This window comes from Echeneis naucrates, chromosome 6 (genome assembly GCF_900963305.1).
Source record: "Echeneis naucrates chromosome 6, fEcheNa1.1, whole genome shotgun sequence".
Lineage (NCBI taxonomy): Eukaryota > Metazoa > Chordata > Actinopteri > Carangiformes > Echeneidae > Echeneis > Echeneis naucrates.
In genome coordinates, this window is record NC_042516.1 from 22,389,581 (window position 1) to 22,409,858 (window position 20,278).

Sequence of the window (20,278 nt, forward strand, 5' to 3'; positions counted from 1 at the left end):
TAAGACTTGCACGCAGAATTCCCACCAATAACAAAGAGAAACCAGAGCTCGTGGCTCTAATTTGATCTGTATGTGGAAAAGGGAAAAACACACATTAATGTCGTGGTGTGAACACACTCGTCCCAAACTGTGACCAGAAACAGATTAGACTGGCCCGTCCCCATCTGGAAGCCGCCATCACAAAAACAGGAAGACGTGGTATCACTTAAAAATGGTGATAACTGAACACATTTACAGACTCTCCTGGAAGAAGTGCCAGAAATGGTTGTGTAACAAATGAAAAAGAAAAAAAAAACAAAGCAAAAACCCAAACATTACACAGAAAGAGGCTAAAGGCAGACTTTACTCAGTGTGGGTTCAAGGGCGGCCTGGCAGGTGTTGTGAAAGAGAGTGTGGTCAACAAATCAACAGGTGATGATCTTTAACAGCGTTTATGGAGGCCGACCAACGGTCAGCAGAGGAGAGTCAGGAAATGAACCCAAAGGAACTTTAGCACAAATAAGTCACGGAGTTCAGGAGGGTGGAGACGCTCGGGATGACGAGGGAATTGACTGCGAGGCAAATGAACCGAAACCAGCCTGTGAGAAGCCCGGTGAGACTCCCAGACCGTTACAACATGTACTTTCTGAACATCTAAGAGTTTTCCTTGGAGACTCATAAGACACACAAAAAGCCAACAGGCAACATTCTGGATACAATGATTCTCCCTCTCAAGACATTTCTGTCAAACTAACGTTCACAGTGATGAGACACGATCTGTGAAATAATACTGAATGTAATCATTAGATGGCATCTCTGTTGGTTATTCTGGCGATAGTTAGCATATTGTTGACATGTACGTTATGGGTCACGTTGCCGGCACGAAGAGCTAAATCCACTTATATCACCCTGTGCAGATGGCAACAATAATGTGTGACATGTCGGTGGGGAAGCAGCTCCAGTGCAGATAAAGAGCGGCGGGGCGGAGGCGGCCAACCGTCCTCGGCGTCCTGGTGAGGTTCTCGGTCACATTAAAATCATGTCGGGCACTTGATGGCAAGACACTTAAAAAGAAAAACACGGCTTCTGTTGAGCCAGATCCTACTGTCAACACAGCGGCGGTGGACTTTCATCCAAAACTATGCGGACGAGACGCCGGGAAAGCCTGATGCGCCACTGACACAAATAAACACGAGTGCAGGCCACAAATAAATACCTCTTTTCCGGCGTGCCGTGTTGCAGCTGGGCATCTGGCACGAGTATCAACCAACACACAAAGAAAGAGCCGCCTTTTTTTTTTTTTTTTTAAGAGATGTGGAGCCAAACTGTATCCGGTAAATATCTTTCTTTTCTTTCTTTCTTTTTTTTTTTTGGTCAGCTGTGATGCTGCAAGATGTTAGCAGCCTTAGAGCTGTGACTATATACGGCCCATCGCTGTGACAGCTCCGGGTTAAGACCACAGTCCTCCGGAGACCTCGGCCTCTCACATCTGCACGGCTCTAAAGCAGCTGGACGTAAGTCAAAAATAATTACTTCCTCTGCAACGTCCAGGAAAGCATGATGTGTGTGCTATCTTCACGACTCCTTCCTGCAGGGATGGCAACTAAATCAATATTTTTACAACCATTTATCATCAGCTGGCTTTGTAGTTTGCCTTCTTTTTTTTTTGGAGGGGGGTTAGTGTTATCTGAGAGACACATGACGGAGGAAGGTAGTAAGTTTGTTGCTGGCAGGAGGTGAACTTACATTGGCAGAGTATTTCCTTCTTTGGGCCGAGAACACAAACACAACACAAGCTGCTCCACCTTCATTTTTATAGTTTGAACGCGGAGGAGTGTATCTTTGAAGCATGAATGAGACCGAGGCGGCTTAAATATAACACACTGAGCGTGTGTCTGGTCAGCGGAGAGGAGGATTATGCTGTAGGAATGGTTTTGGAAAGTTTCTACTGACATTTTGATTCTTTTTCCACCAGGAAAAGTGGTCACAATTCAAATCCGTAGTAACCACCGTGAGTCTCGGCTGACCACAGCCGCCATGCTCCATGAAGGAGCAAACTTCAAAAGCTCTAACATCCACCTTTTAAGTCTGCAGAGAGGTGAGCGGCCCCTCGGCCGCCCCTCTATGTGTTTTCATGTCAACAAACACTCAGGAGGTGTGTACTTTATTTCTATTTAATGTGCACAAACCGCACAGCGCTGACAACTTAGCAGCGACAGTCATGCCAAAAGAAAAAAAGGAGAAGAAGAAAAAAAAGTTTCTGTAAGAAGAAACTCCCACATCCCATCAACCCCCGTCTTATCCGTGTGTGGTGTCGGTACCGTGAGCGAAGCGGTGCACCCAGTAGTAGCAGAAGTCGACCCCCAGGAGGCAGAACCACCAGGTCCAGGCCGAGTCCCAGGGCAGCTCCAGCAGCCGATACCGCTCCCAAACCAGCATGTAGGCCGACAGCTCGCAGCCTCTCACCAGCAACCTGAAAACATCAGAGGAAGTTCAGCGTTCACGTCCACGGACCAGCTGCCGGCTCTGGTGTGCGACGCTCTGGAGCTTTTTTCCATCTGTGCAAGTCGCGTTTCAAGACAGAGGACATAACAGTGTGGGAACAGGGCTGTCCCATCGCTGCTGCTCAGATACTCTGGCTCCTTCTGAACGGTTTTCAGGACAGAAAGTCTTTCATGGCGTTTGTGTGCATCTGTGCATGATTTTATAAAACTGACAGCGATGCCACAGCTCTTCCTTCGTGGACGATTGTGGCTAATAGACAAAGTTCAGAAGGACTTCAGGCAGAAACAAATCTTAAATGAGCATCAATGGTTGTTTACTTTTTAAATTTTCTACCCTGACTGTGAATCAGAAATGGGCCTAGCTGGTTAGTAAGCTAACACGAGAAAAACTAAATAAAAACAGTGAAGACACACTGGAGCGTCTGCAACGCCTCAACTTGTTGGTATGAAGTCAACATGACTGTCAGCAGGCGAGACAACGAATCTCTGTATCACAAAGACCTTTTGGACACGTTGCATTCAGGTCCTCTCCGGTATTACGTAAACAGATAAATGTTTACAGATGAATGGCTACACAGCAAAGGGCTTGTTTAAATCAGGTGAGAGCAACTCCAAATATTAAAATTACTGGGTTCAATAGGACACAGCTCTTCACCTTCAGCTCCTTCCGGTGGACATCATGGATCCTCGTTCGGCCCCACAAACAACATTTACAGTGAGCCTGACTCTACCAAACTACAGGAGCCAGAATCTGTGCTGCTGAAAACAGCAGAAATGTGTCTGAACACTCACATCGGGAGTCTGGAGATCATTCCCGCAGATATGGAGGTGAGTCCATCACTGATGGTGACCCCGGGGGCCCCCGTCTTCAGCACACCCACCACCAGCTCCAGAAACATCAGCCCCAGAAACACAGGAGTGGCCTGCGAGCACACACACACACACACACAGGGGAATCATGATTCAGCACTGTTACATACTGTCAAAACAAGACAGTTTCAAGCCCACTGTTGCTTTTCCCAGTTGTGTTGAGCTTGAATATTTGTTTTGGCCGACGAGCTAAAAGCTCGCAGGACTTTCATGTCCGCTGATCCATGATGTTTGTTTCGCCGTGCCGGAGGCCGGAGCAGCGGGTCTAAAGCCACAGCGAACTGGCAGATCAAGGATCACAAACATTTGTCTGAGCAGAAATCATCACACTGGTCGAGTTAAACATCGGGGCTAACAAAACACACATTTTCATTTTAGAGCACCGTCGCGTAGATGTGAAGAAAAACAAAACAAGGAGTAAGAAATGGTGGAACTGCAGAAATGAATGTCCTGCCCAACAAACGGCCGCGCCCTCGGCCATTCAACTCTTCTGCATTTCCCCCTAAAAAAAAAAAAAAAAAAAAAAAAAAGACAAAGGTTTTTACTAATTTATGAATCTGCTCATCCCACACCAGAGAGGTCAGGCAGGTAAAACTGAATTTATTGAACTTTTTGCCCAGCATGTGTTTTTGTCCTTGGACCAAGGCCATCAGAGTCCATATCTGGGCAGATTTTGGCAGCTTTCCTCCACTATCGACAGATGGAAGATTTCCTGTGTGCACCAGAATTGGTGCAAAAAAATAATCTGATAGTTGCACTTCATATGGGCCAGATTCAGGCCAGAGGAAAACAAGCATGTGGCCTAAATATGGCTTGGATTTATTTTGCTATGTGGAAAAGTAAAAACAATCCATACTGATGTGAAGCTGACAGGTACAGGCCTCTCATGAAAAATGAAGCCCACAAAAACAATAATTAACTCAATATTTTTGAGAATTTAACCAGAAATCCTTCTCCTCTGCAGAAGTTCAGTTCCCAAAGTGCAGATCTCTTTGTCTCTACACAGTTTTTAAAGCATCTGTGCTGTAAATTTCCACTTGAAACAAACGTTACAGCCCGAACATTAAACACAGTTTCGATCTGAGCCGATTTCTGAACATCTCATCGTTGAGTTTGTGAAGACAACACACGGCTGAACACAAAGGAAGGGTTGTTTCTCACAGAAAGGTACCATGGGAGGCTCCATACAGATTTTTATATACCCAGACTTGTATCTCTGACTTCATGTGAAAGCAAAAGACATTTTCTAGAGAATCTGAACTGAGAGTTTCATGTCCATCCAAGTGCTGGAAGGCTCGATGTAAGAGGAAACTTTTACTTCTGGACTCACGTCCTCCCGACATAAATCAGCCCATTTCATCCAAGTCTATGTGAAAATGTGAAAATTAGGGGTGCAAATCTGCACTTCTTCAAAATTGTTGAATGAAAAAGAAATCACAACTTAACTTTTTATTTCACCCCCTCACTTTAACCGGGCACATTAAACAAAGCGTGACTTTTTCCAAAATGAACTTTAAACAACAATAAATATGATACATGAGAATGAACACAGAAGAGTTGCACTCTCTGAAGGTCACCAAGAATGGACGACCTGCAGTAACCGGCTGTGACAAAACAAATGGTGAGCGCTAACCAAACAGTCAGTGACGGGCCTCGATTCCTAAGCGTGCTGGAAACATGTAATAACGTCTTAATGGGTCTGTCAAACATGGAACAAATTAGTGAGGGACGGGGTTAGAAAACTGCAGCTTTAGCTCGGAGGTGCTCATCGACCAAGTCGCTGGGACACATGGCCAAGACCGAAGGCGTGACGGAGACCGCAGAGGAGCACATCTGCAGGTGGACAGGGAGGAAGTGCTTGTGTGTACATCCACATGTGAATGCTTCCCCTTTAGCTTGCAGGTGTGTGTGTGTGTGTGTGTGTGTGTGTGCATGCATGCAGAGCCCCAACAGGGACGTGCAATCACACGCAACGCTCCAACATCTGGCAGCCGACTGCAGAGCTGCAGCTAACAAATGGGCTGGCAGCGCAGGCAGTCCTCCTCCGGACCCGCTGAGACGCAGATTATCTTTCTGGACGGCGGCCTAAGACCTTCCCTCCTCTTTTCTGTCCAGCAGATTTTTACCTCAGCAGCTCTGAAACGATTCAACAGTGTCAGTTCATTCTCACGAATAATAATAAAAAAATAAAAAAAAAGTCAACGGGGGGAAGCTTGTCTTTTCTATTGTTGTTTGTAACTGACCCATGTCATCATTGTTTCCTTTTCTGATATTTAAATGCTTTTTTTTTTCCTTTTTGATCTTTCATGCAATGAAATGTCTTTTTTTGCTTTTATTTTACAAATAAACTTAAAAAAAAAAAAACAAAAAAAAAAAACACAATACTTTCCACTGAAGAGAACTTGAGTCTGTGCAGACTGTTTGTTGTGGCATCTAATAATTGTATTTTATTTTCCTCTGGACTCGACCTTACACTGAGCATGACATTTGCAGAGCAGATGTCTGCATTTCCCCAAACAGCCTCTTTATACGGCCGCGGATGACTGATGCTGGCCGAAGACACGCAGACTGACAATAGCCTTTTATCACTGCTGTCTGAGTGTCACGGTGTTTGCTTTCAAGCACGCAGAAAAGGCCGAGGAAACCTGGCAGCAACCCCGCAAACTCACAACTCCCAACAACTTCCAAAATTAGAAGATTGGTTTGTTTGTTTTTTTTTTGTTTGTTTTTTTCCTGATTCGTTTGGCCAGTTGGGATCAGAGAACAACAGTCGTGCAGAATAATTTACAACACGTCGCGATCTGTAAACGGTGCTGAGTCACACAACTCCTTGCGCACACACCCATGCAAACTTTTATTAGCGCCAAGCCCTGCAGCAATAACAAATTTGTTTAATCATGCTTGGTAGTGGATTATAAGGACTCCCGCTGTGAGGGTAATTGTTCTCCTCCTCCTGATGTGAGCCATAAAACCTCATAACAAACATGTGCTGTTAAACCTGCACCAGGCATTTGCTGTAATAAAACGGCAAATGAGACACCACAAACTGACATAAAGATGCAGAAGAAACTCGACTTTCTTTAATTTAGCAGATTAAGTAGATTTACTGAGCTGCCGGATTCCAAAACAGTCCTGAGCCCCCCCACTTTCTTCTTCATGTCTCTCAAGCATGATTTATAGGTGGAGCTGGGTGCAGAGCATCTGGTCAGATTTAGCTTGACAGCTAACTATCACTTCCATCATTTCATAATCTGCTAATTATTTTTTTCATGTGATCTGATTGAGCGTTGGTTGTGTGAAAGTGGACGGGACTAAAGCGCGTTGACGTTCACTCTACTGCAATCTGACAAATCTGCACCCTTCGGATGTTTCACCTGAAACGAACGACCAACAGCAGTCACGAAGGAAACGTCCAGCTGGTTATCGTGTCAGTCTCCCGGCTTCGGCTCAACATCTGGACAGATGCTGCCAGCTTTCCTCCAGCATGTGACCGACAGATCGGCAGCGTCATCGGGCAAATAGAAGACTTCAGTCATTGTAATCTATATTTTCAGTCCATATATACACCCAACTAACCAATGAAGATTCTTAAACGATGACACTGACATGCTGACAGAACAACATTTGGGCGTTCACCTTCGTAAAAGGGGAATTAACTGTAAAATAACTCGGATTAATGACTTCATATTCTGTTCTGGTTTCTCTCTCAGGAGATGATTTTAATCTGGACGTTAGACTGTTTATAAAAGAAAAGTGAAGCCAGCGTTTAAGCCGCATTCTGTCTAACAACCATCAGGGCTGACTCCACTGTGAAAACAAGTCAGACGGAATTGAAGTCTATGGGAAAACAGCCCTACCTCTGCACTTGATTTACTGATGAGGTGTCAGTCTGTAGTTCAGATTCTCGCCCACATGTGCGTTCAAAAGAGACTTAAAACAGCAGCTCACAAACCAACTAGTGACGTCCCATCATAAAGAAACTAATTTTACAGGTTAGCAATAAATAAAATCATAAAAGCCGTCTGTTCCTGGGTATGTAATTCTGGAAAACAAACCTGTTTTTGATTTCATCACTTTTTAAAGAATCTCTGCTTATATTCTGATTTATCTACCAGAGCTGATGTGGCTTTAAAAACAAATTGCATCCAGTATCAACTTTTCACAGAGCAGAAAAACAAAACGGTGAATTTAGGAGGAATAACAGCTATTAATCTTTGGCTTGGTTCGGTTTTACGAGGCAACACGTTAGTTGTGTTAAAAAGTGACACATCTCTGCAGTAAATCACAACAAGCTGCTGAAGTTCACAAACCGACCTGCTGGACATACTGAGGAACATCTTCCACCTTCTGGAAGGAGGACTCGGAGGGACCCAGCAGCAGGAACATGGCCCGGGCCGAGCGGGACGCCGAGCCGGGCTCCGCAGCTCCAGCCATCCTCCTGCAGGTGAGCCGGCCTTACCTGAGCTGGACTCCGGTGCTGGTTTCTGTCCCGAGCAGTCACCGAAGCGGACAGCCCGGATCCGGATCCCGGGCCGGGGCCGCGTCGTGTGTTTTTATAGGCGGAGGACGGCCTCACCTTTGATACGGCCCCACGTGACGCTGCTGCCAAGGGAGTGACCAAGAATCGCGAGAGTTTGAGGTTAAAGGTGTGGGGAGGAACTGCGTTGCCATGGTGATAAAAATGTCGACCAGGGTCAGGTTTAAGGAGTTTGGGTCCAAGATGGAGACTGTATGTGAAGGAAAGTATTAATAATCAGCAGGGCCGTAACAAGGAGACACAAACTCCAGTTGTATTGAAGTCTATGGGGAAATGGCTGTACTTCTCACTTTACTTATGACCTCGGTTGCTGTTTTCCGGAGCAGCTTCAGTTTGAAGTCTTCTTCAGTACCACGTGGCGTCGTATGCAGGTCCTAAACTAAGATAATCTTATACTACCTAATATTCAGACAGATGAAAGTTGTAATAGCATTTCTATCTACTCGCCACCAGAAAGGAAAAAAAATGTAGAAAATGTCGACAGGACGTTGGTTCTCTGTCCTCTATGGAAGCCACAGTCCTGGTAGTTTAGAGGAACCCATAATCAGATCAGATGGAAAAATCAACTGAAGGGAGATGGAAAGATGAATAACAATAAGGGAGGTTTCACTCTTTAGACGCAGGAATAACTCAAACTTGGGTTGTTAAACTGAATTAACATGAATGTTGTGCTCTGATATCAGTGGTACATTTAAGCACAGACTGGAATCATAATATCCAAAGTGTGGATTAAATAAAGGCCGACAGATGCTGCATGCTGTTAGCTCTTGACGTTAGCCTTCGGTGGACAGTCAGAGAAATGACAAAGACCACGATGGCTGGAAGGTGGGATGCTTTCTTTCCTGTTCATTCTTTGATAAAGTGTTTTGAAGAAGTTGTGCGTTAACACGAGAGGCAGAGATAGCTGACAACTGACGAGCAAACGCAAACGTCTGGGGAAAGTCCTGCTGCCTTCGAGTCCAGATGACCTTCAGGACTGAGAGTCTGCACAGACAGAGACAGCTCAAGACCACAGACAGGTAGAAACTATCCCTGCATGGGAACAAACGTCTAACTGTAACTTTGTGTCACTTAGAAGGAGCTTCATTTATTTGTTTGAACTTTCAGGACTCAGGAGTTTGACGTTGAGGTCCATCTTTTGAGGTGAACCGGCTGCCATTTGTTTTTCTGAGTACATTCGGGTTGCCTGGAAGAGCTGAGTGTCCTTCACCCTTCGTGCTGAAATAAAGTTTGGAGTGTTTCAAAATAGGGAACTGGTTCATCCTGTGAGTTGCTTTGGGAGGAAATGGAGGAGAAAAAAAAAACCCAAACCCCAGCATGAGGTGCCTCCTCAGAAATATTAAAATGCACCATCATAACGCGGCGAAAGATGAGATCAGGTCATGAAATTGTTTTCAACTGGATTCTGTAACAGAACACGATCCTTTGCGGGTTCCCTCTCTCTCCCGGTCTTGGCAGGAGTCTGGCCTTCACCCCGAAGCAAAGGTGGATTTAAAATGCACCCCCACCCCTCGTCACCAGCTTTCTACACTCTCCGTGATGTTTTATTCATGTCAGCTTCAAAACACGACAGCCGGCATTCGTCTGGACGGATGGACGCGCAGACGGGAAGATATTTACCACTGGTTAAATTTTATTCAATTTGCAACCGTCCCTGAAAAGATTTCATAAAATGCTTATTTCAGGTTTCAGATTTGTTTACAAAACGTCATCATCACCAGGCAGAAGAATAATGAACTGTCAGTGTTTATTACTGCGTGAGCTGAATAGTGTGGGTATAAAATTAATGTTAAGGTTAAGACAATACTGAGGAATATTTACACATCATTTATATTAGCTAGGCACAAATTTGACCTCCTGGCACTCGATTTGATCAATAACTCAATTACATTGTAATTTACATTTTATACAGTAGAAACTGATTGACTGTACGCTCAACAGTGCAAATGAAAGGCGCAGGCTGCACAGGACATGGAATGTTTACAACAGTTTGATTAAATGTGATTTTGTTAATAATCAGTGAATTTCTGTTTCATAATTGTCACATTTCAATATTTATAGTATCTTTTTTTTTTTTTTTTAACCAATGGCATTTTTTGAAATGTCTCACCGTCTTGCTTTGTGTGCGCAGTTTTGAAATATACACTTAGCCTGCATGATGACCGTATTCTCTAACACACACCGATCCGCTGTACATTTGTACACTTATTTAGCATCGTTGTATGACGATGGCAAATCAGCAAACAGCAGTCCATCTAAGGACAGTCCTGAGGCAGAGGCGGGGCTTGTACTCGGAGGGAGGGGTTTGGGGGTGTGTCCATCATAAGTGAGCGTGCTCGGAGCTCTGGTCGCTGTCGTGACTGTCCTCGTTGGCTAAGGAGTCCGTGGAGTGGTGGAGCGCCGAGATGCCGGAGAACTCCGACGGCAGCAGCGTCCCCTTTTTCACGTTCACCAGTTCTTTCTCTCGAGCCGCCGCCCCCTGCTGGCCGCCCTTCACTCTTTTCCACTTCATCCTCCGGTTCTGGAACCACACCTTCACCTACACGGCGGAGCAGACAGGAAATGTCAGAGCAGGCACCAAAAAAGGGAGCTTCTGCAGCTTTTGTCAGTAACTTTCTCCAAAAGTTTGGCAGCTGTTTGGACTGTTCCATCTGCCACTTGGCGTCTACCTGTTTTTCCCTGACTCAACAGCCTCAACTGTATTTACGTCTCTCAGATTGATGATTAAGCTGTTGCTTAAAACGGTTTGCACGTCAAGTAGCAGCAGCAGAGGCTCCCTGAGTGTCGACGTGCGGCTGGAAGGAGGGTGGGGGGAGGAAGGGGGAGACGGAGGGTTTATTTTTGGGGAGTGTCATTCCGAGGGGACCGTGCGGTCACATGGTGAGGAAGTTAGTTGACAGCACAAACGTTTGTGTTACACGTCAGGGGCGTCCGCCGCGCTAAGTATCGCTTTGGATTCTTTACAAGCCTCTGGGCCTTTTCTAAGAGCAGGAGGGGGTGGGGGAGGGAAAGGCAGGGAGGAGGGGGGGACTCCAACAGGGGATCGCTTACTTATGCCAGGCTCTAATGTCAAACCAAACATGTGATCCTCCAGGCACACACGCGCTCTCACGCTCTCAACACATCACATCATAGACTCCTGACCTCCGTGACCTTTTTAACTCCCGACAGGTCCTTTAAACATCCAGGCAGCATTAATACGCCGCTTAATCCTCAAGAAACACACGGCTGATAATGACAGACATGATGAAAACACAGAGAAGACCGGGCCGCTGTGATTTGGACTGCGAGTCAAAAACAGCTAACTTTAAACTGGGCTAAATTTAGCCTGAAGGTGACGTGCTGCTTAGCCTCTGTGGTTTTATTAGCATTTCCCCGACTCTATCTGTGGGGTATTACTCTCCACTTCACATGGACTTAAATATTATTGAAACAATAAGTCCAAGTCAAACGTTTGAACCAAGTTTGGTGGTTTTGGTCTGCTTATTTCCACATCTAAAAATATATATCAACTGCAGATAGCGCAGCTCGCAACGTTCTCCTTCCCATGCCGGATTTAAACTCAGAGGACCCTGCGGCTCCACCTCGACCATCTTTGAAAATATTTCAACACAAAAAAACATCCATCATATTTCCCCAAACAGCTCGCGCAGCATAAATCAGGCGCTGTGGCCAAATGATTGTAATGCCAATATTTACCTCACTATCTCCTGCTGTATAATCTCCCCCACCCCTCCAATCCCACCTCCTCAAAAAACCTGAGGTCACACACAGCTCGCACCGCCTGAGCTGCAGAAATGTCATGCACATTTAATGCCCCTTCGAGCCACAGAAAGATTCATGGCAACAGTCTGGGAGGAGGCTGAAGTGGAATTATGGTGGCAATCTCTGAGCTCGGTGGCCCCGTGGAGTTAAATGAAGCTTTGCTTGACGCGCTGGTGTTTGGAAGTATTGCCTTTTTTTTTTTTGCTCAGTTTTCTAATATTAAGCAAAAGCAGATGGATCGCTTACACAGTCTGATATCACTTTTCATGTCAGTTTCCAGTCGCTTTTTCATTTTAAATGTGACTGAGCAGCTTTGCAACTCATTTTACTTTGACAGGCCGCTCATGTAGAAATCACACCTGCAGATAATTTCATCCCCCCCCCCCCCGCCTCCCCGCCACACAGAGCCACCAGTTCATCCTGTATATTTTTAACAGGAGCAGCCTCCCGACCCAGACGACCCTGCTGATGATTCCAGGCCCAGAAAACGGATCTATGTTCTGCATGCAGGTCAGAGCAGTTCAGAAGGTTCTGTGACAGAGAGACGATTTATTTTTAAATCTATCTTTAATCTATAAACTTTGTTTTGCTCCAATTTGGGTCATTTAAACGAAGATCTGACTGATTAGTTGTTCATATCTTCTTTTATCTTTCTATTATCTTGCGTTCCTTGCAGACCTTTAGCGTCAGTTACGGGCTGTTTGAACTAACGGATAACGTCGTAGTGGCTCGGTTCCCTTTAGCTGCGGCAGTGATGCAGCATGTTGGGTCCTGATGTTAAACGACTGCACCGATGCTGGTGCTAGTTAAACAGGGCCAGAGAGATTAGATATAAGATCCATGACTCTTTATAGAGGTTTTTGAGCTCTGACGCTCCAGTCTGTTACTACACGCTGCAAAACATCACCAGCAAGGTGTCGACAAAGTGCGACCTACAGCTTCCAATCGGGTGTCAGAGAACAACAGGCTGACCGCCGTTTCCTTCCACCAACCGTTTGTCTCCTGTTATTTAGTCCATGTGCTGGCTGTTTTTTTTGTTTTTTTTTTTCAGCAGCACGGCCCACGCTCTGAGACTGATCTGGACGTGCAGGGGCAGTGGGAGAGAGGAAGTGGCTTGCTAGACAGCATTTCCTTCAACCCGTCTCCCCGTCTTGACTGTGGCCAGCCTGAAAGAATAGACAGGAACATCTGGAATATGATAGTCCCGTCACACAGCCACATCTGGAGCACAATAGCCCCTCACACCAGAGTTACAAAAACACAGTAGCGGGCTGAAGAAAGCTTGGTCGCTGTCCCGAGGCCACCTCTGTTGTCACAACATGGCATTAATGTGCTAATAGAAGGGATTGTGGATGGGGGGGGGTCAATAATGTCTGAACAAGCAGCTGTGGGTAGGCACATACTTGTCTCTCGGTGAGGTCGAGGTTGACGGCGATCTCGTAGCGCCTTAGTCTGGTTAGGTAGTTGTGGTGAGCGAACTCGGCCTCGAGCTCTCGGATCTGCTCCTTGGTGAACGCCGTCCTCTCCTTCCTGGGCTTGCTGCTCACGTCTGACTTGTAATTCCCGTCCTGGGACTCTGAAACCAAACACCACACAGGTTTCTATTCCACTCGGGGAAGATTTACATGCAACAAAAATAAAAATAAAGGCGAATCTTATGTGGCAGGTGCGAGTCAGCAGGGGGAAGAAAAGAGGCAAGGTAAGAGAAAACAATGGGAGCTGTCAATCACACTTTATTGTTCAGTCATTGTTTATGAAGACTTTAAGTGGCTGGAAGGACTCACGGGCGGCTGCACATATGTGCCTGACTGTGGCAGCTGTGCACTTACAATAAGCTGGCTTTTACACTCTCAACATGGATTTAATTTGTCTGAAAGGAATCTGCTCGTACAGCCCCAGTTTTTCAAACATAAAACAAAGCAGCTATGCAGGGTACGTATTTCTTTTTTATATTATAAAATATAAGCGCCTCATTCGCTGTTAAAACCTGCCAATGTATCACGCTGACTTTTTTCCTTCCTTTTTCAGCTTTGTATCTTTCAGTGCCTCTAAAACAGTAATTCCTTTTATACGTTTATATTCCTTTAATATCACACGTTACCGTATTATATCATAGAAGGACCACCGTGAAAATTGAATGTGTTTGTGTTTAATGAAATAAGCATGTGTGACTGAGAGGTGACCTGAGGAAAAATAATAATAATATATATATATATAACTAAATCTCCGGCACTCCTCTACACTTCAGCTCATCACCCCGGAAAATATTTTTTGTCTTGGCTTTCCTGAGGAAAACTTTCCAACGAAAACACGTACGGTTAATTTGCCCTCCAAAACTTTCCTATTGTGAGGAGCCTTAGTGGCTTCGCTGTTGGGCACGCTTCAGTTGCACGTTGCACTCGGAGGCAGCAGCGATCGCATGCAGATTCATCTGTGGTTCTGTTCTGCAGTGTGTGTTAATGCAGCAGGCTAAACTGTAAATAGTCCTGCAGCGTAAAGCCACGTCGGAGGAGGAGAAACCATCTCTTCACCTAAGCTCGGACCCCTGTTGGCTCAGATTTTCCTGCCAGAAGGAGGATCTTCCTTCTAATTAAGTGTTTTTTTGTGTATTTGTTTTTTTCCAGAGCAAAATATATCTTTTGAGAGGCTGAAGAGAAAATGAGTGTAAACTGAAACTGCTCTACAAAAGTTATATTTGTGTGACACGGTTTTCGAGCCAAGGACAAACAAAACAGATATATAAACTGCAAGAAGTCCCACACAGCTTTTATGAAATGAAACAGATCATCGGTTGACCCGCGGCCTGTGTCCGGCTCCCCCCTTGACCTTGCCTCTCCCTCCCTGTAATTTCAAACCGAACGCTCCAAACAGCGTGTGGCGGATTGAAGCGGGGCCCTCGGACATATTTACCCGGCTCTCTCTCTCTCTCACTGTCTGTCTCTGGTAAACACAGACACTGTGTAAAGAGAAATAAAAGAATAACACAACCAGCTGCGTCAGACCAGCAGCCCTGGAGTTAAAATGAGCGGCGGGCTTTTATGACACAGCCACTACACCACAGCAATTAGGTCCCCGCTGTAACTTTCATCTCTCCACAAAAAAGCAGGAATAATATGAGTCAAAATACCCAGACGGGGCACGTCGTTTAGGGCTCCCAGATGAACTGGGCTCAGTTCAGGACGGCCAGAATTGTTCATTTGCTGATTGTTGTGTTTTCCTTACATGTGAGAATGAAGTCAAACGCATCAACGCATCTGCAGCTACAAAAAAAAAATAAAAAAATAATAATAATAATAATAAAAATCTAAAACTTAAATCAAAGGAAATTTTGCTGCCAGCAAGAATCTTTCAGCACCTCACACCTCCTTTTCAAACACAGCCCCGACAAAATAAGACCTCAAGCACCTTTTATTGTTCTACACAGAGAACCTAGTAACTTTTTAAAGGACCACTCCCTTGACAGCGCTGCTCCATGCAAATATAACCCAAGAGCTCATCGGACCGACGCTCTGCAGGGCTTAAAAACTGCCCAGCTCGCCCACAAGAAAATTAACAGGTTCCCCCCTAAGAAACTAGACACCCAAAATACCAAGGAGGGGGCTCATCTCATAAGCCCACCCTGAGGCCTTCCCCGAGGAAACAATCACAACTGAGTATTACACACCGAAAGTTTAGATGTCTCAAAAAAAAAAAAAAAAACTATGCATGGAAATGAGCTCTCAGGTTTTGTTATTGTTTCTGTATCTAAATTCAGGTTTCACTTCAGTTTCAGGTCCAGATGGTGAAACCTGATCAGGGCTCTATCTCATGCAACTGGCAGCGATGTAATATTTAGACAGCTGATCGAGTCAGCAACCTAGCTACCCCCCCCCCCACAATAATCAGCGTGATTGGTGTTAGCGTGGGGAGAATGTACAGCGCATGTAATGAGTATGCAGTAACTATTGTTACAGGGTCCGAGGGATTTGGCAGCTGAGGTCTCCAAATAATTTGACAGAGGAGGAAAGGAAATGGGAGGTGGTGTGTTGAATTTGTGGATTAGATATACTATTGCAACATTTTGCCTGTGCATCATGAGACATTTAGCACAAGCAGGACTGGAGAATTGAAAATTAAGCCTTTGAGCCTCTAGATATTGCTGGAATATTTTACATTGCAGGACTCTTTTCTAATTTTGCGGTGTATAACATCTGGAGTTTCTGTTAAATTAATGAGTAAGGAGGATTTTACCTGCTCTTTCCAGGACTTGCTATTACAAATATATGAATCCAGTGCTGTTACGCTGTCCAGAAATTGCAGTCAATCCTGACATTATTTTGTGAATTTGAATTGTGCACCAGCTGAGGTGATCATCATCAAAAAAAACTATCCACAGGCAGTTATATCAGTCCTGCGGTTTACAATGCGAGAGCTTCGCTGTGCGTACGAATAGGCCTTTAAAAGGCTGCAGGATCAGCGCCGAGGGTCCAGCAATCCTCAAATGGACAGAGAGAACGCCGAGCACACTTTCCCTGGAAAACTAAGAACTCTCACTAATATCACGTTCCCTGTGAGAACTCCGGCGACCCGGCCCCGGCAGTTTGTCATGCCGTGATTGATTATTGTGGTGACTGCAGGTTGGAAATGTTCTGCAGGTCATCAGGGAGGTGTTACCTATTTGAGTACAGTCATACAGAGGGATTTTTGTTTACCTGTTCCTCTCATTTGTGTGTGATACATCAGCGTTAACATATGGAAGATTATCATAAAACATCAAATCCAGCTCCATTATTGCAGGTTAAAAACTAGCCTTTGATTATGCAGACTAATGTCAGGACAGCTGCAGCTGACAAATTACAAAATCACAGGCCCTGAAGTTCACACTGCAGATGAAGGTCCACTGCACATTGTCTGCTGAATATATCTGTGACAGCAAAACTGTCATAAATCTTTTCAGAAGAATGTGCTGGAATATTTACTTGGAATCATTCACATCCCTCGAAAAGGAGGGTCATTAAATATCTGATTTATGTATTGTTCCTTCACTTTGAATTAAAACACATGAATTCATGAAGTGCTCTGTCAAGGCAGACAGGCTGTGCTTTAAAATTACTTTTGACTCGTTTGGTGGCACAAAAGTGGCACAATTATTTCGTTTAACTTGACTAAAGCTGGCGTGATTTATTTTAAGTGTAAGATTTAGACGAGAAAAAAGCCTAAAAGTCCTCAGTCTGTCGGGGCGTTTAGTGCGACACGAGGCGCCGGTGTAGCCTTTTACAATCCGTGACATTAATACTTTACTATGTGCCTCATTTTCTGCCCTCTGAAGAGTGTCGCAACAAACCAGATGTGATTTTTAAACAAAACATGGCAGCAGTCAGATGTGCCCACACAGTTATGATGTGGCCTTTGCTCCACGCTTCAGTCTGCCTGCTGCAACACCCTCGCTGCCTGTCAGCCAACACCTACAAACTGCTTTTCAGACACTTTTTTGTTTTCCTATAAGAGCTGCAGAATCTCTGCAGTTATGTGCTGTTGAAAGATTTAGAATGACAAGTGCAGATGTTTGTGTTATTCTTCAGCTCTCCTTGGAATTTCTCGAAGCGGCTGATATTTATGTGATAAAGTTTATCTTACAAAAAGACCAAACTGAACCATGCTGGGAACGTCTGAGAAGAATTTCACATCGCGCACTCGATTGTGGTGTCTGTCAGCGGCAGATTATTTGTTAATAATATTTGAAGGGGAAACGTCTGAGGAATAAAATCGTTGCGGTTAAACACTGCAGTGAAAGTTCCTCTTACCTGAGCTGTCACTTTTCCTCTTGCCGTTCCTCTTCTCAGCCTCAGCAGGTGACAGAGTCTGCCTGCCAAAGTCTGCAGGCACACAGGAGGCCCCCGTTGGGGTGCTGCCGCTGCCCAGACTGGGGGTGCTGGCACACATACTGGGCGCACCGGGATGGCCCAGGTCTGGGGGGTTGGGCCCGCTGTCATGGGACGAGTGGGAGTGCGGGTGGCAGAGGTTGTGGCGTGCGGCGCCACCAGGCGAAGACATCTGTGGGATATGCCAAGACGCATGGTGCTGAGGCGGGTGGTGATGCTGCTGGGAGGTCAGGTGGCCGCGGTGGGGGTGGTGGTGGTGCTGCCCGGGAAACAGGCCGTCGTCAGCCGGGTAGCTGGAGATGATACACGGCGCCGGTGAGGAGGTGGAGGAGGAGGAGGAGGAGGAGGCCAAGTCAGGGTAGGAGACGTGGTCCGAGCGTCCGTGCAGAGTCAGGGGGGACTGGGTGAAGGCGGGATGCAGGGCCTGCGCCGGGGCGTGGGGGCTCCGTAGGCAGCCAAACAGTGTGTGATCCATCGCGTGCAAACACACACACCACCCTCCGGGAAAGGTGAGAAGGGCAAGTGAAAAAAGGGTAAACTTACTAAATCAGCCAAAAAAATAAAAAATAAAAAAACAAAAAACAAAAAGAGATCACAAGCACATATCCAAGATGCTTCTCCTCTTCCCCTTCACAAACCCCAAAACTCTTTTCCTTCAATTCAGATAGTCAGAGCAGAAAGTAAAGTGTTTTGAAACGGGTGTCCTGTGGTAATCCGGAGCGTGCGGCCAGTTGCCAGGCTGTACAGGATAAACAGTTAGCCCAGGATAAGCTTCAGCAGAGCCTCTCAGATGTCAGGAGGAACTGGGGACTGGAGCTCGAGGCTGGGAGCAGAAGGAGGTTCCTAGGAACTGCAGAACGAGGGGAGCCGGTGGAGGGGATGTTATAAATAGGGTGTAACGTGAGAGGGAGGCTGGGTCACAGACTGCATACGCGCTACTGACCACATACATATGATCGCCCTCCAAAAAGCACAGCACAATAAATCTGTACTATTAAAATGGCTGAGCCTCAGGAAAGACGGCAATTTATTTTGGACTTGGATCTGACCTCCGGTGGCCATCTTTTTTCCCCTGCAAGAAAACAGCCTTAATGGTTCATGGGTGTGGCCAACGGGGAGAGGGGAGAGAGTGGGAAGGGAGGTGAGGGTGTGCGGAGTGATGGGGGGGGCGGGGGGGGGCGAGGTGTCAGGGGTTAACTCAGCATGTCACCCTGTCTTTGTCAGTTTTGAACCCTTTAAACACAGTTAGTTTTGTGGCGGCCGGCGAGGAAACTCGTTGCTTCAAAGTTTCCTTTGCTCGTGGTGTCGTCAGCCATGATGGTGACAGCTCCAGTCGATCACCGCACTTCTGTCCTCCTCATACTTTAGGAGGAACACGAGAAGTTTCATTTCAAAAGTATAATTAGAAAATGAAAACATATATATATATATATATATATATATATATATATATATATATATATATATATATATATATATAAATTGGCACAAAAGGATGAAGTCTAAAATTTGAAATTTATTGTCAAAGAAAGGTTCTTTAAGAATTATCCACAGTTCATTTTAATTTAGTGCAACCAATGATTGTGTCTCTTATTCTAAAAACAAAACATCAATAAAAGGTACAAAGGTGCCTTTAATATGAGGTCAGCAGCTTTAACTCAGCAGAAGTGACTTCAAACTCAAGTGTGGGCCACGTTAAAATGACTTTATAAAGTTAAAGAAAAACTAAATATTTTAGATGTCAAATTAAATTTTGAACAGTTTATATCATTGTTGGTTTCATTCAGAGAGAAAATCTGAGTTTTGATTTTATGCCACACAAAATATTTCACACAGAAAATCCATGAAACACTTGATCTTATTGTCGGCCATAAAAGTGTCATTTCCTGAAAGCTTCACTGAATTATTTTATTCCTGTCTTGTTATTATTGTTTTTATTTTTTATTTCTATATTATTGCCATTTTTCTATGGAAAGATACCAAGACTCAGACCTTTGCTTCCCCCCAAACTCAGTGACAGAATTTCTGATGCAAAAACAATGAATGTGTAAAACAAAATAAAACAGATAAAAATTGGTTTCAGTCTCTGCAATTAAAATTTCCCTGTTGTATAATTTATACAGATAAGACTGGAAATAAATATTTTAAATGTCTTTATGACAGCTAATGATGAATAATCACCTGGCAAACACGTTCCCTTCCTTTCCAAATCCTTGAATCTGTCTCTAACATAGAGAACTGACAGTTAAGTAAGTAAGTAAGATTAAAATCAGACACTAATCAACACGAAATGAACGTCTGTTTGAGAGTTTCCAAGGCTCAGACGGGTCACAATAACTCCCCTCTCTGGGGATCTGGGCGGACGACACAGGCCGTGCCACACCGCCTGAGAAAGGAAATTAATTCCTCTTTGAGAGAAAATTACTTTAACAGATAGCACGGCGGAGGCAGGCTGAAACTTTTGCAGTCTATGCCCCCCCCCCACCACCATTCCCTCTAAACCGCTAAAGGAAGGCAGCAGCAGAGGCAGAGCAGCAGAGGAAAAGCACCTTAGGTGAGTGAGTGTCAAACTCTTCTACTGTTTACCTTACAAATTAAGGCTATTAGCAGGTTAGCCCAGGCCAAATATATATATTTGCTCAGGGCCGTGAGCAGGTATTAATGTGCACGTGTTTCCAATCCTGTTGCTGGTCTCACAGCGGTGCTGGCCTGTGGCATGGGTGTTTTCAGTCAGTGCTATGCTTCTCCCCTTTTGAGGCTGA

The 20,278-nt window shown here is 45.1% G+C and overlaps 2 protein-coding genes across 2 annotated transcripts in view; both read right to left on the bottom strand.

Annotated features, from left to right (window-relative positions):
• agmo (alkylglycerol monooxygenase) overlaps positions 1-7,787 on the bottom strand; it is a 42,173-nt gene extending 34,386 nt beyond the window's left edge. The window contains exons 1-3 of the mRNA XM_029505085.1: positions 7,668-7,787; positions 3,276-3,406; positions 2,301-2,452 (exon numbers count right to left, since the gene is read on the bottom strand). Of these exons, the coding sequence (XP_029360945.1) occupies positions 2,301-2,452; positions 3,276-3,406; positions 7,668-7,787 (403 nt within the window). The remainder of the gene's footprint in view (positions 1-2,300; positions 2,453-3,275; positions 3,407-7,667) is intronic.
• A 2,125-nt stretch (positions 7,788-9,912) lies between these two features.
• On the bottom strand, positions 9,913-18,439 carry meox2a (mesenchyme homeobox 2a). The gene is made up of 3 exons (XM_029504447.1): positions 17,439-18,439; positions 13,059-13,231; positions 9,913-10,429 (listed from the first exon to the last, which is right to left on the bottom strand). Exons 1-3 carry the CDS (start codon positions 17,989-17,991, stop codon positions 10,211-10,213), a joined length of 945 nt encoding a protein of 314 aa, XP_029360307.1. The 5' UTR covers positions 17,992-18,439; the 3' UTR covers positions 9,913-10,210.
• Between the last annotated feature and the right edge of the window lie 1,839 nt (positions 18,440-20,278).